Genomic DNA, 15,225 nt, shown 5'->3' on the forward strand with positions numbered 1-15,225 from the left:
TCCTTGCCCTACCCTGCCCAGGGATGAGGGACCTCAGACATTTCCAGTAGTTGTCCGTGGTGAAGGGAGGGTTTTTGGTTTGCTTTTTCTTGGCAGCTGATGTGGAGGTTAGGCTCTTGCTGCTTTCTGTTCTCTCCAGCCCTGACCAGCTGGGGGGTGTTCTGTCCCACACGCGCTCAGAGGCGTCTGATGGGAGCTGGCTGCCTGTGTGCATGCGGCTCTGTCAGTTGCATTGCAGAGAGGGGCGTTTGGGGCAGTGGCACGGGCCGGAAGTGCTAACTAAGCTACATGAGCCATTAGTCACCAGAGAGTGTGACTTAAGATTAACGTGGCTGCTCAGTGAAGAGGGATTCAGGCAGCTGGGCTGGCAGCGCCCAAGAGTCTGGCCACATGTGGGACAGGCTGGGCTGCTGGGGAGCACACCTTCCAGGGCAGGGGAGCACACCTTATCATGCAGGGGAGCACACCTTACCGGGCAAAGGAGCACACCTTCCAGGGCAGGGGAGCACACCCAGTGCCAGGATAGAGTGTAGGCCGGCTCAGGGAATGAGGGCCAGCGAGGCAGGCAGGCTCCTGGCTCCCAGGATGGCACATGTAGCTGTAGCTGGTGCTGTTTGAAGCCAGCTGTGGGTTAGAGCAGACGCCCCAGGAGCAGGGGAAGGCTGAGGCCTGCTGCTGTCAAATGGCTTCCCATGCTGCAGTGCGGAGGTCCCTGCTGCTCCAGCTGGCTCACTTCTCTGAGCTTCCAGGGTCTACGGTGGCTGTGCCTCCCTCCTCAGCGGCTGATTCTAGCCTTGTGTGGGCGGGAGGGGACAGGGTGGTGCAGTTTGTCCTGCCCCCTGTCCATCTTCCTCGTGCCATTTCCATCCTGTGACTACTCTCGCCTCTTCCTCTCCTTCCAGGCACACCATCCCTGCCATCTGGTGGAAGAATGCCCAAGGCAAGGACCAGATGTGGTATGAGGACGCCTTGGCTTCCAGCCAGCCCATCATTCTGTACCTGCATGGGAACGCAGGGACCAGGTGAGGCTCAGGAGTCTGTTCACGGCCCCCGCAGAGCAGCTCCTCTCTTGGCAGTGGGCACATGCTGGACGGGAGAGGTAGCATTCCTGTGGGCCCACAGGCTCCTGGCCAGTCAGGACTGCACACCAGGGGCTGGCAGGTCTCTTCTGCAAGGCAGTCCTGGCTCTGCTTCCCTGGGGACCAGCATTACGTGAGGTGGGAGCTGCACCCAGGGACCCCTGTCTGGAGCTCACTTGGCCCCGGGTTGGAGGAGGCTGCATCCGGTGGTGATGGACCAGCGGGGGCTGCTCCCTTCTTCACACTCTAATGTTGGAGGTTGCAGAGTCTGCCAGATGTGGATTTGGAACAAGGTATCAGGGAGTGGAAATATGTGTCACAAAGTGGAGGGCTCGTGGTGACACTGGGCTGTAGCCAGCGTGCCCTTGGGGGAATGTCACCAGTTCACTGGCCCCTGGCTGTCTGCAACATTGGCAGCCAGGTCTGAGGAGCCACAGGCCGGTCGGTGTCAGCCTCAGTGTGTCCAGGGTGCAGGCTGGACAGCTCTAGGAGAGGAGGACTCCTTTGTGAAAACCAAGTGCGTTCTCAGAATGGGGAAGAATAGGAGGTGGTGGCTGGCCGGAGGCCCTGAGGGGCCAGGAGGTGCTCCGACTGAGTGCCCTCCGCTGCCCCTCCGTGTGTGCTGTCTGCTTCTGGCTGCACACTGCTGACTGTGGGTGAAGCATGGACTCCTGCCTGCCTTTATCCCAAAGCCATTCCTGGGTAGCTGGGCTCAACACTCCATCCCTCAGACAGCCATGAGCTGCAGCGTCCCTGCCTCAAGGCCCTTCAGGGTTCTTCCACACCGTGTAGTGTTTGCAAGGGCTGCTCTCCAGGAGTCTGGGGTCCATGGGGGGAGGCGGGTGCGTGGGTTGTGTGCTCTCCGAGCAGAGCTGTCTTTGAAAAGCACCAGGTCGCTCTTCTGTGCAGGGGCAGGCCCGAGCAGAAAGACACGTCCGGCACTGGACTGCGGGACAGATGCTTTGCACATAGGGTCAGCCAGGAGAACAGTGCCTGGTCCTGTAAGGAGGTGGGTGTCTGTGTGGCCGAGCTTTGTAGGGGGAATTGGGGGCCCAGGAGGAGGCTCTGTGTGCCAGGAGCGAGGACCACAGCACTGGGTCACAGCTGTATGGTACAGGGGGTCCCTTGGGGGGCCCAGGAAGAGGTCCTGGGTGCCAGAAGCGAGGACCTCGGCAGAGTCACCCTCTGTGTGGTGCAGGGGGTCCCTTGGGGGCCCAGCAAGAGGCCCTGTGTGCCAGAAGCGAGGACCTCAGCAGAGTCACACGTGAACAGTTGACCTTCACCATCTGGGACAGAATACGATGGTTTCTCTTCTGCTTCTTGTAGAACGCGTGACTGCAAGCAGCTCCTTCCTATAAATAAAAAAGCCATGGTTAACCTAAGTTCTCTCTTGCAATTTCAGTCACATGGCGATAAACAAAGGCCACCTTCCAGTTCAGGTTTGTGCATTCAGCAATTCTCAGAGGTTTGCGGTCCTCTTGTGTTCTTGGTTTTTGTTTTTGTTTTCCTCTTTTTAAAGAGTCATTAATTTATTTGAAAGACAGAGGTATGGAAAGAGAAAGGGAGACTGAGAGATCTTGTGTCAGCATTTCGCTCAAATGGCCACAATGAGTGTGGCTGGGACAGGCTGAAGCCAGGAGCTTCTTCCAGGTCTCCCATGTGGTTGCAGCAGCCCAAGTTCTTGTGTCATCTCCATTCAGTTCCTTTCCTGGGTCCTGAGAATCATTAGACAGGGTAAAGAACAGAGATTAGATTACAGAAAAAGATAGGACACAGGGAAGAGGCGACGACGGCAGAGCGGTGTTACAGGGAACAGAAAGCCCACCAGCCACTGGTGAGCTGTGATCCGGACTCCAGCAACAGCCAGGGATCCAGTGGTGGCCACAGATCAGCCCTTGGGGCAGCCAGGTGGGGATCCAGTGGTGGCCACAGATCAGCCCTTGGGGCAGCCAAGTGGGAGCTTGGGTTCTCACGGGGAGCTCGGGAGATGAAGACAGGCTGATACTGGCCAATCCTGCTGAATACTTTGGCCCAGCAACAAATAAAAAGGGAGCTGCAGACTCCTCAGGGCCGACTGGCATCGGATTGTAGCAAACAGCACAGGGATCAAATGCCGGAGTGGGCACGTTTGTTTCCGGCTAGTCATACTGGGCTGATCCCATGGGGAGGACAGCGCCAGCTTCGAATCCTGCAGGATCTGTGTGATCCCTGGATCTGAAGGCCAACAGCCCCGGCTCTCAGGCAGTGCTCCACCGGGCGCCATCTTGTGTGTCTAGACAAGATCAGTGCCGCCAATAAACCAGTTATCTGGGACAGTTGGCGTCTTCCTAACCCAGGACACTGATTGAACGTAAAAATTGATGTGTACAACCGTAATACATCTTAGAAATCTGCATGACAGAGAAGAATCCGGAAAACAGGATTGCAATGTCAGAAGTTAAAAGAAGAGACAGAGGCACAATGAATGTTACCGAAGACTCCCTGGTAAAGGACCAAAAGCCTCTAACCCCCTCAGAGTTAACTGAGGAAGACATCGAAAAGATGGGGGACACAGAATTCAGAAAACTAACTAAAAAGCTTCTGACCAACAATGAGAAGCACATACTACAAGAGCTCCAAGAATTTTTTTTTAAAGATTTATTTTTATTATTTTTTTATTGGAAAGGCAGATATACAGAGAGGAGAGACAGAGAGGAAGATCTTCCGTCCAATGATTTCACTCCCCAAGTGAGCGCAACGGGCCGATACTATGCCGATCCGAAGCCAGGAGCCTCTTCCGGGTCTCCCACGCGGGTGCAGGTTCCCAAAGCCTTGGGCCGTCCTCGACTGCTTTCCCAGGCCACAGGCAGGGAGCTGGAAGGGAAGCGGGGCTGCTGGGATTAGAACCGGCGCCCATATGGGATCCGGGGCGTGCAAGGCGAGGACCTTTAACCACTTGCGCCACCGCGCCGGGCCCAAGAGCTCCAAGAATTTAAAGAATTTGTCACACAGGAAATGAATCAAATGAAAGCTGACATTTCAGACGTTAAGGTTCTAATCCCGGCAGCTACACTTCCCATCCACCTCCCTAATTGCGGCCTGGGAAAGCAGTTGAGGACGGCCCAAAGCATTGGGACCCTGCACCTCCATGGGAGACCCGGAAAGAAGTTCCTGGCTCCTGGCTTCAGATCGGTTCAGCTCCAGCCCTTGTGGCCACTTGGGGAGTGAATCATCGGATGGAGAATCTTCCTTTCTGGCTCTCCTCCTCTCTGTACATCTGCCTTTCCGATAAAAATAAATAAATCTAAAAAAAAATGAAGAAGAAAAAGTGGAACGGTGAATACGTGAATACTTGAGCCGGTACATGGGATGCTGACATTGCAGAGAGCAGCTGAACCTGCTGTGTCAGTGCCGGCCCCCTGTCTCTCTTGGACCTGGCTTTGCCCACCACTCTCTCTGGCCTCCCTGACCCCACTGAGTGTGTGTGAAGCCCTTCCAGCATCGCAGCTTCCGAGTCTCCCTGGGATCAGATCTTCGGCTCTCAACCCCTCATCTGTTCCCCCTGCCTGGAAGCTCTTGTTTCATGTCTTGTTCTCTGTGGGGGAGGGGTTTCCCATTTCATCTCATCCTCATCTCCTTGTGGAGGATGGAAACCCCCCCCCCCCAAGAGCTGTGGAGCAGGTGGGCCCATCAGCCTGTCTTCTGAGGTTTATCAGCAGTGGCAGCAGGCTGATGGGCAGAAAACAGGACAGAGGAAATGGACAGAGGTGTGAATGATGGGGCAGGCTTGAGCGTGCAGTCAGCCCTCGGTGTGCCTGTGAGAGGCTGGGAGACGCCTGCGTTCCCACTCTCTGTTGCCTTGGCAGTGTTGGCATCTGTGTCCAGGACAGGAGCGCCGTGTGGAGGGAGGCCAGCCCTGGCTGGTTAGCAGCAGTGGGGAGAGCCAAGGCGGTCCTCGATAAGGGCGGGAACAGAGACCTGCCCGTCAGCTCATGTGCAGGAGGTCAGGTGCAGGGCCTGCGCAGGTCCACGTGTGGGCACAGCTTCCAGCTGCGCAGTTGTCGCTGGATGCTGGGGAGCTGGGGAGAGGTTCAATGGCAGGGGCGTGCCCGTTCAGCTTTGGTGGTGTTTGAATTCGTCGCTATAGATCTTTCCCTTGGATGGGAAGGACTGCCACATGCCACATGTCACATGCCACATGCAGGGTGAGGCCAGCCAATCCCTCCCAGGGTGAGGTTTGGGGATTCAGGAGGCTCCTCGTCCACTTCCTGTTTCTTTCCTGTCTTCCAGGGGCGGCGACCACCGGGTAGAGCTGTACAAGGTGAGTTCTGCACGCGAGGAGTGGCCACCACAGCCGGTCACTCCGGCTCCTGAGAACAAACTGCTGTTGGCCTCTTCAGCCTGTGTGTGTGGATTACACAGATGTTCAGAATTGCCTGGCCCCTCGGGGAGAGGGGTACACACGCCAGCGGCATGTGCAGGCCTACACACGGCTTGGGGGTTTGAGGTCCCGATGAACCCTCAGAGTGGTGTCCCAGGACCCCCACTCGCCCACCTGCTGCTGTCCCTCCAAGGGGCTGCAGTGGGTGCACTGTGTGGGTGTGAGTGGGTGGGTGGTTTCAGCTGGCTCTGGGACTGCTGGAGGAATTTATTTTAAAGATTTATTTATTCTTTTATTCAAAAGAAAAGGATATGTTCCATCTACTGGGTCACTTCCCCAGAAGGAGGCAACGGCTAGACTGTGAAGCCAGCGGCTTCCTCCAGGTCTCCCGCATGAGTGCAGGAATGTCCTCTGCTGCTTTTCCAGGTCATACACTGAGAGCTGGACTGGGAGTGAAGCAGCTGGGACACAAACCAGTGCTTGTATGGGATGCTGGCACTGCGGGCCAAGGCTTAGGCCACTATACCGTGGTTGTGGCCCTCAGATTTTCATTTTATTTTTAGTAACTGAAAAATTTCAACAAATCATTAAAAATATGAAAAATGTTGGGTTGCAAGACGTGTCCCCAGAGGGGTGCTCTTCCTGCTTGGGGCCCACCTTCATGCAGAGTGGGCAAAGCCTGCTGGTAGCACTTGGGAGCCACCCACCACAGAAGAGACCTGAGCAGAGCTGCTGCCTGGGGACCGCAGGAGCCTGTCCCCAAGCCCTCAGCCTCCAGCCAGCCCAGGGGGCAGCCTGTGCCGGGAGGCAGGCTCTTGCTGTGCAGTGCTGGGCTGAGTGGGCCCAGGCAAGACCCCTTGCAACTTAGCTGCTTGGACTCGCCACCAAAGCTGTTTCTCCTTGATGTTGCAGGTCCTGAGTTCCCTGGGGTATCATGTGGTCACCTTTGACTACCGAGGTGAGATCTCCCCCAAGTGTGTGAGCACACATCCACCCCTGCCCGCACCTCTGACCGGCTCAGAGCACACCCCGCAGCTTCCTTCTCGCCAGGCCAACCTCCTGTGCCCAGGGGAGGGGCAGGGCAGTGCGTCTCCTCTGAGTGGGTCCTGGGTGCAGGACTTCCTGACAGAGCCCCAGCTGTGGGTACCTGGGAGCCACTCCGGCAAGGGTGCCACTGGAACCTCAAGTCCCTCTCCAGTCTGTCCCCCAGCCTGCCTTCTTTCTTTCTGGAATGAAGCAGGCCAGCCGCTGAACAGATGGAGAAAGCAGAGTGTGACGTGCACTGGCAGCATTCAGCCGCGGTGCGAACAGTGAGCGTCCGTTGAAAAGGCTGTTACTTGCTGTAGCCTTCACTCAGGCCAGAGGCATGAAGGCTGCTTGGCCGTCCACCCTGACCTTGTGCAGGAGGACACTGCTGTGCGCTCCCCTGGATGTGAGGACAGAGATGAGGGCAGGTGGCGGTGCCATGCAGGGCTGTCCTGGTGTCCTCTCACTGCTATGTCCCCTGGCCACAGACCTAGCCTCTGCAGACGACCTTAGTGTGTTCTCTTGGTCAGAAAGCCAAAATCTGTTGCCACCTGAGCTGAAGTGGAGGTGGCAGGTGTTTCCACAGGAGGCTCTGGGAGCATCAAGTGTGCTGAGCTCCCCTGGAGTCTGTCTGCAGGCGGGTGTGGGGCCCCCTTGCCAGCTCCTGTGCCCATGTTTGTCCGCACACGTGTGCTCCATCCGCACCTTTCCTGGCTCTGTTCCTGCGTGTTGCTGCCTCCTTCCCTTCCTCCCTGCCTGTTCTGGCCTTCCTGCACCCCCTGTGGGCTTTGCTTATGCAGCATAACCAGCTTGTGGGATTTGTGCGGCTTTGGGGTCAATTCCCGATGACTCACTCGTGGCTGCTGAGCCGCCAGAAAGGCAGTTGCACTCGACCTTGACTGGGAGTGCCTGGAGGGCCTGCTGGAGAGAATCAGAGCCCCTTGGAGCCTCATGCCTCCTTCCTGCTTCCCCAGAGTGTCCCACAACCCCACTGCTCTTGCTGATCCTGGGGAGGGGGGGGTGGGGGAGGGGCTGCAGCCTTGGCCCCACCAGCCCAGTTTGTACATCTTGGCCATCCTGCCAGGCTGTCTGTGTTGAGCTGGATGCCCTAGTCCTGGCCCACGCAGGCAGGCAGGAGCCAGGGTGCTGGTGGTGGGCAAGCTCTGACAGGCAGGCAGGCGTCAGCGTTCCGTGACGGACTGTGCTGCCCCAGCCCTGCTGTTTCTCACTGGGCAGTTACAGCCCACCCACAGAGAGCGCCCAGAGGAGGGCACGGCTGGCCACTCTCCTTGCCAGGGACATGATGGGCACACATGCTTGGGGCAGTCCTCTCAGCTGTCCTTTTCTCTCTCTCTCTCTCACACACACACTTGCATCTGACCTTCTCTCCCTCCTGTCTCTCCCAGGCTGGGGTGACTCGGTCGGGACGCCGTCTGAGCGAGGCATGACTTACGATGCACTGCACGTGTTTGACTGGATCAAAGCCAGGAGTGGGGACAACCCTGTGTACATCTGGGGCCATTCCTTGGGCACTGGGTAAGGGTCGGCAGCAGGGCAGAAGGCGACCCTGTGCCCACCAGGTGCTCTGCATACACCTGCAACGCTTGGAGCCACAGCCTGCTCCCTTGGAAGGGGTGTACAGAGACCCCAGAGGTGACTCAAGATGAATATGCGCCACAGACAGAGGCAGATGGCCCCACACCCCGGCAAAGAGTCCTCAGGCCACAGTGGGGAGCACTGCAATGGCTGTGCGCCCCACGTTATGCGGACCTTGCTGTCTCTGTGTGTGCATGTGTGTGTGTGTGTGTGTGTGTGTGTGTGTGTGTGTGTGTGTGTGTGTGTGTGTGTGCTTGAGCGTGTAGCCCCCCTGGAGTCCACGTGTGCAGCCACCTTGGCCATCTAACCCAGGCTCAGTCCCCTGGGGGTGTGGCTGAGGATCAGCGGGCAATCCCTGAGTGCCCATGCACGGGCAGGCTGAGTTGATAGGGTCTCTTGAGGCTGTACACCCCTCACCCATTCGCAGCCGCCCTCTGCCCGACACCTTTTCCTCTGGCACAGAGGCCCTAGGTAAACACTGCTGCTCCCTGGGCACCATCCTGAGGGATGCCATGTGCAGGGGGCACGGTGCCTCTGGGATGGCCCAGCCCGGGGACTGGTGCCTCTCGGATCCCACGGCGTTTCTGAGCACACTGCTGAACAGGCGTGCTCTCCTCAACTCCCGCTCCCTCTTCCCTCCCCGCCCCCCACTCCTTTTTTTGGTTTTAAACCTAATTCATCCGAACTGTATGTTTTCTTTCTTTCCAGAGTGGCAACAAATCTGGTGCGGCGCCTGTGTGAGCGAGGTGAGGGGCCGATCAGAACCTTGTACCCGTTCGTGTTCACCCGTCCTCCCACCTCTGCCTCCTGCTATCATTGCAGTCTCCTGTAGGCTGTGGCATGGGGACCCTCCCCATGGGGTTCTCATAGCACCCGGGGAAGCTGCCCCCTTCCCCTGGCTGCTGGTGGGCAGAGGCCTGCAGGCGTGCGTTCCTGGGCTGCTCCCACACACCCTGCACTTGCCCTGGGCTGCTGGCTTCTCGACCAGCTGACTGCTGGAGACCAGCTCCAGCTGAGTTCAGAGCTCATGAAAGATGTGTGGAGTCGGTGTTTTTAAAAGAGATAAAGAGAAAAGGTGGCCCACTATAATTCTATGGTCATATTGGCCAGTGCAAGAAGGCTGTCTGCTTTATTTATACAGAAGAACTCACAAGCTTTCGCACAGACTTTTACGTCATGGCAAGTGGGTGTTTCCAAAGAGAAGTCTGCAGATTGTTCCACCTTAAAGCAGGGCATCATCCAGGCTGACCCTGCGGAACTCCTCAGCTGGCAGCGCACATTAATCACTGATACACTCCTACTGCATCTCATTCTACAACTTGTCAGTTAAAGCAGAAAATATATCAGAGGGAAAAACATCAAGATCAGAAACAAAAAACATTAAACGTAAATTCCCACTACAGCCACGGGCTTAACAACCCTTAATTAGTTTGAAAGCATGTTTTGCAATGTTAGTCCCAACATCCTTGAGTTCCTCCATCCAGAGGGTCATGGGAGCGGCCGAGACAGCATGAGTCGTTAGACGGCCACTCACCATCACGTTATTAATGACATCCGTTCCTAAGCTCACATCGGTTACAGAGAACATCTCACAAGGGCAAACAGCAGTGCATCAGCCATGCTTGGGGTAACTGAGTGTCCCTGAGGTGGTATGGAGCCAGCTGGAGGGACGTCTGCCAGCCTTGCCACACAGCTCCGTGTGCCCCAGTGTCTCAAAGGCTGGGAGGCCTCGGCTCCTGCATCTCAGCTCTGTGCCTTCCTCTGTCTCTCCAGAAACGCCTCCAGATGCCCTTATCTTGGAGTCTCCATTCACCAATATCCGTGAAGAAGCAAAGAGCCACCCGTTTTCAGTGGTGAGTACAGGCTTCCTGCAAAGTGACTTTGTCTTTCTGTGTATGTGTGATCCATGAACACTGTTTTTTCATTAATAATGTTTCTAAGTAATGTGAACTGGCTCTCAGGAAGCAGTTGCAAAATGCAAATAGTAACTACCTGAATTTTTATTAAAAACAAAACTCATAGTTCAGGCCCAGCCTGCCTCACAGGGCTAGGGCTGCCTGGAAAAGGCGCCACTCAGTGGCTGGGTGACAGGGTAGGCTGTCTGCGAGGGGCTGGGCTCACGGGCGGCCTTACCCGTGTGGCGTGGGGCCCTCTGTTCGCCCATCTCTCCGTCCATCCGTCTGTCCTGATCTCTTGTTGCTTTGTGATGCCTTTGAGAAGCCTTTATTTGTGTCTCATTTTCTCAGTTTTGCTTTTCTCTACAATTGTAAGGGAGAACTGGCTGCTCCAACCTCACCCACACACCTCTGGGCATGGTTCAGCAAGTGGGGGAGGGTTGGGCTTTTGAGCTGGACTCTGGCTGTGCTTGGGAGATGCGGGAGCAATGCCTGGGGGCAGCCCCCCCAGATGAGTTTGGAGGGCCTCCCAGGCCCAGCAAAGCAGGGTAGCAGGTGCCTCAGCATGGCTGTGCTGTTGGAGACATACATGAATCCTTAGCTGTAGACCCACCTGTGGTTCTACCTGATTCCTGAGCTGACCCTGATCCTGACCCTAACCCTGACCCTAATCTGGCCTTCATCTCCCCCTCAGATCTATCGCTACTTCCCTGCCTTTGACTGGTTCTTCCTGGATCCCATTACAAGCAGCGGGATTAAGTTTGCAAATGATGAAAAGTGAGTACTTGGTGTGAGCACTGGCAGCTTGGGATGCCGCGAGCCCCCAGGCCAGCCCTCACATGGCTGCATGGTGGAGTCCTGGGCGCCTGTGCATGTCCATGGCAGACAGCAGCAGCAAGAAGGAAGGAATCTGAGGAGAATTAGCAACACGTTAAAACGCTATGGTTTTGTCAGTCACATCAGTCTTTAAAAGAATAAAACACAAAGTGAGTACTGTGCCTCTGGAGGCCAACCTTGGTCTCGACCCTTCCAGCTAAGCCAGGTCACATGTGGATGGCATCAACCCCCACGTCCCTGTCAGGGTCAGCTGCAGGGCAGGCCGGCACATTCTGTACCAGACCCTGGGTGCTGTCCTCAGAAGCCTCTGGTTAGAGGGCCTCGCACATTAGTTCTGCCCTGTGAGGCAGGAGTACATGCCAGGCGTGACTTGCCTTGGGACCTGCCCAGGAACTGGGCATCCATGGACCACAAGCTTCCGACGGACATGCATGGACCCATCTAGGGGTGAGCCCGAAGTGGCCGTGACAGCCACCCCCCTGGCCTGCAGCTTGTCCGATTGTGTGAGCAATGGGAAACTGTTGGTGAGAGTGTCGAGGGCTCTGCGCCTTGTCCCTGGCAGTTCAGGTTCTCAGCAGCAGGGACGCCTTTGGCCCACTGCAGTGATTCAGAGTTAACCTGAAGCAGGGTGACAGAGTTAACCTCCAGTGATTCAGAGTTAACCTGAAGCAGCGTATCCCTGCTGATACGCTCCACATGTCCACGACACCTGGGGCCACGGCTCTTGTGCCCTTCACTGTTGCCTCCTGGGGTCTGCACTGGCAGGAAGCCAGAGCCTGGAGTTGGCACCATGATGGCCTGAAACCCCATGGTTGCCAGCCCTGTGGCACTGGTGGCTCCTCTGTCTGTGTGGTGCTCGCAGTGCAGGCCCCAGGTTGGCTGGCACAGATACTGAAAGTGGCTAGCCTGTGGTTTTCTGGGACTGAGAACAGCTCAGAATCTGGGCTGTCACACAGCCAGTGCGCGAGGCGCAGTCTGCACGCAGATGCCCACGGGGCCACCTGGCTCAGTTGTGCCCTCCTTCTGCAGCGTGAAGCACATCTCCTGCCCTCTGCTCATCCTGCACGCTGAGGATGACCCAGTCGTGCCCTTCCAGCTGGGCAGAAAGGTGGGTATCATGGTGGACAGGGCTGAGGGTGACCGCCGACACTGTCTGCAGGGAGCCATGAGGTGGGGGTGGCAGGCAGGGCTATGTGAATCAACTCAGAACTTCTGGATATTTTGCCTGAGAGCAGACAATGTCATGTTGTCTGTGGGGCCTCCATGCCAGCTTTTGCTGTTTTCTGGAAAGCAGGACTGGCTGTGTGGTCAGTGTGAGGTGAGCCTGTTGGAGGGGTACCAGGCCTCACCAGGTCCCGCCTGGGTCCTTAGCAAGGTGAGCCTGTTGGATGGGAGTACCAGGCTCACCAGCAGGTCCCACCTAGGGCTTGCCCACAGCTGAGCTGCATAAGGCATGCAGGACAGGGTCGTGCCCCTGCAACCCACACACCCCTGCTGCCCCAGAGCAGGAGGCCTCAGCCCACTGAGTGCGCCACACGCTCCTGTCCGTGCTGGACCTCAGCTGACCGGTGCCGCTCCTCGAGGTAGCCTGAGGGCAGAGACCAGCCTGGGGACCAAAGCTGGGGCCCAGTTCCTGGGAACAAGCCTGCAGAGCCCAGGCCCGTGGCGGCAGGAGCAGCGTGACAAGAGCTCAGCTGCACTTGCGTGTCACCCCCATCTGCCCCTGCAGCTCTACAACATCGCTGCTCCATCCCGAAGCTTCCGCGACTTCAGAGTTCAGTTTATTCCCTTCCACTCAGACCTTGGTTACCGGCACAAGTACATCTACAAGAGCCCCGAGCTCCCGCGCATCCTGAGGTGAGCGCTGGAGCTGCCTGGGGGAGTCGGGGGGCGCAGGAGCAGTCCACTACAGAGGGGCTTGGAAGAAACTTCCTCCCTGTTCTAGGCTGTTCCATGATCGGACAGGCGCAGGTCATCTGCTGTGTAGGCTCTACCCGCGTGGGTATATGCCACTGCCGCTGGATTGGCCTCACTGTCCATCCCAGGTTCTTGGGTCACCTACCCTGCACACGGGAGAACCTGGCCTTGTCCCGCCCCGCCTCACCCCACCCCACCCAAGTCTGTCCATGCTCAGCTGCTTCCGGCCAGAGGCTTGGGCAGGACCCAAGTGTTAGTGTGAAATTTCAGCAAGGGCTTGGGTACCCTAGCCCTGCCACCCACTGGCCAGCCGGCCTTGGACACCATGAGCTACCCGCTGTGCAGCGCAAGGGAGCACTGGGGGCTGCTGCACTAGAGCAGCCGGCCACGTGATAGCCAAAGTGCAGCTCCCCATAGCGTGTGGGGGGACGTGGCCCCAGCCACAGGGATGTGGCGGCAAGAGCACACGTTTGCTCTACCTCCATTCTATCTAAAAGGAACATCTACCGGCAGAGCTGGCCCAGTGCTCGGCCCCATGAGTGTGGGGTGTGGAGTGGTGGGCCTGACCGCATCTCTCCCCTGAGGGTCTGCACTGCACGGTGCGCTTCACCTGTGTCCTCCTTCTGGCCCAGGGAGTTCCTGGGGAAGTGGGAACCCGAGCGCCAGCACTGAGGCTGGCTGTGCGGAGAAAGCATGAGGACCTCCGCCCTGCCCCTTGCCCTGCGGTCAGCAGCCCGGAGCCTGGCGGCACTCAGGAGCCTGTTCCCACCACAAGAGAGGCCTGGAGGCCAGCCCACGGCTCGTGGAGGTGGCTGGAAGCACAGAACGTGAGGGGCTCTGGGTGGTCGGCATGCAGCCCCGGCCCCCTCCTGCTGCCACCACTCAGCCTGCTCTCACTGGGAAGACTTTCGGAGACACAGCAGGCAGTGTCCCTTGGCGGAGCCCACAGTGCCCGAGCCTGCCCTGGTGCCCCGGCAGGGCCAGGATAGTGGCCTGGGACCCCTGCGCAGTATGTGGAAGGTTCTTCTTGCCTTTTCCGGCACCCACGCAGTGGACTGAAGGTTCCAGAGGCGCACCCTGTCCTGCCTTCCTGCTTGCCTGCCTTGGGGGTGGGGTCCCCACTTCCCTGGACAGCCCGCTGCTCACCCACAGCCAGGGACCAGGACCCATACTTCTTCATTCCTCCCACTGTCCTCCTAACCTGGCCCTAGACTGAGCATTTATACAAGAATAAAACTGTGGTGGTGGTCTGCATGTCCTTGAGTGATGCTTGCAGCCCTGGGAGTCCCTCCTCGTCCTCAGGCGTGGACCCCAGCCTGGACCTGTGGGACCAGCCCCAGGGAGCCCCTGGCTGGTGATTCCAGTCCTGCCATTTGTGTGCAAGGCAGCCCCCCAGCTTTCAAGCCTTTTTCACCTCGCACTGGGTGCCAGTGCAGCCATGAACTGGCAGGGCCCAACAGCCAGCAGGGTACCCCCTCCGCCCCCACCCCGCCCCGCTGGCCAGCTTGAAGTCTAACGCACTGTGCCATCTGCCAGGGCGCTGCTGGAAGATGACATCAGCCCAGCGTCTCCTCAGTGGAACTAGGGTCCTGCCAGAGGCCTGCGGGTCACAGAACTGCACTTGTGCCCAGCTGCCAGACAAACCCCCACAAGGACCCTCACTGCTACGAACTGCCTACCCCAAAGCTCTGCTGGGGCAGTGGGACAAGCTTTGAGGGGCACATCTAGGGCAGCAGTGACGCCACCAGGCCCCAGCTCGGCTTCCTGCTGATGTGCATGCTGGAGGCAGCGGCTGCTGGGTCCCTGCCACCCACACGGAACTGCACCAGGAATGGATGGAAGCTCTCCCTCTGCCGAGCTTCAGCGCCCTTCCCAGTGTTTTAACAGGAACCCGAGTTGGAAGCAGCTTGGGCCAGTCGCCTCTGCCTGCCCTGATGGCTGCTTCTCTTATCCACTCCAGCCCAGGCACCAGCAACTTGCCCTGGAGGCTGCAAGATCCAGCTGTGGCCAGGACCAGAACCCAAACCCACGAGGCTCTGGGGGTGTGGGCCTGCTCCCCTCTGAAGCTGCACCTGAGTCCTGGGAGCCAGAGAGTGGAGGTCCAGAGACCCTGGGGAGTTTTCCCCCACTCAGGGCTCCCCCAACTATAGTGCATGGTGGCTGTGCAGCTGTGAGAAGAGCCTGTCAAGGGCATCACCTCAAGATGTAGCTCCATGTACAATTCACCAGCTCTGCTCCCTGGAGCCAGAAGCCACAGGTGCAGAGACCAGTAAGAGGCACAACAGAAATGCACCCGTGGTTTCACCCGCTCTGGACAGCTGGCAGTGGGCAAACCCAGCTCTGTCCCCTCAGAACTTTGTATTCTCAGCCTAGGCCCCAGTCAGAGGCAGGCACTTGGGCCCATGCCCAGAGCCTGTCCTCGTATGGGAATAGCCGGGTCTTGGGCATCAGCCTGAACCCTGAACTTCCCATCAGCTCCACAGCACCATGTGCAGAGACACAGAGGCCCATCAGC

The 15,225-nt window shown here is 57.9% G+C and overlaps 1 protein-coding gene across 2 annotated transcripts in view; it reads left to right on the plus strand.

The window, feature by feature from the left end:
* The window catches only part of ABHD12 (abhydrolase domain containing 12, lysophospholipase), a 77,078-nt gene extending 63,114 nt beyond the window's left edge, over positions 1 to 13,964 (plus strand). Inside the window, exons 4-13 of one of the 2 annotated variants that reach the window (XM_040981029.1) lie at positions 903 to 1,022; positions 5,349 to 5,379; positions 6,352 to 6,397; positions 7,872 to 8,001; positions 8,770 to 8,807; positions 9,835 to 9,914; positions 10,651 to 10,733; positions 11,823 to 11,901; positions 12,523 to 12,650; positions 13,343 to 13,964. In XM_040981029.1, the coding sequence (XP_040836963.1) occupies positions 903 to 1,022; positions 5,349 to 5,379; positions 6,352 to 6,397; positions 7,872 to 8,001; positions 8,770 to 8,807; positions 9,835 to 9,914; positions 10,651 to 10,733; positions 11,823 to 11,901; positions 12,523 to 12,650; positions 13,343 to 13,382 (775 nt within the window). In that variant the 3' untranslated portion in view covers positions 13,383 to 13,964. Of the gene's footprint in view, positions 1 to 902; positions 1,023 to 5,348; positions 5,380 to 6,351; positions 6,398 to 7,871; positions 8,002 to 8,769; positions 8,808 to 9,834; positions 9,915 to 10,650; positions 10,734 to 11,822; positions 11,902 to 12,028; positions 12,496 to 12,522; positions 12,651 to 13,342 lie in introns of those variants that run through there. The other variant, XM_040981030.1, reaches the window with a different exon arrangement.
* The last annotated feature ends 1,261 nt before the right edge of the window (positions 13,965 to 15,225 follow it).

This window comes from Ochotona curzoniae, unplaced genomic scaffold (genome assembly GCF_017591425.1).
Source record: "Ochotona curzoniae isolate NIBS_2020 unplaced genomic scaffold, NIBS_Ocur_1.0 contig_3520, whole genome shotgun sequence".
In the NCBI taxonomy this organism is placed as follows: domain Eukaryota; kingdom Metazoa; phylum Chordata; class Mammalia; order Lagomorpha; family Ochotonidae; genus Ochotona; species Ochotona curzoniae.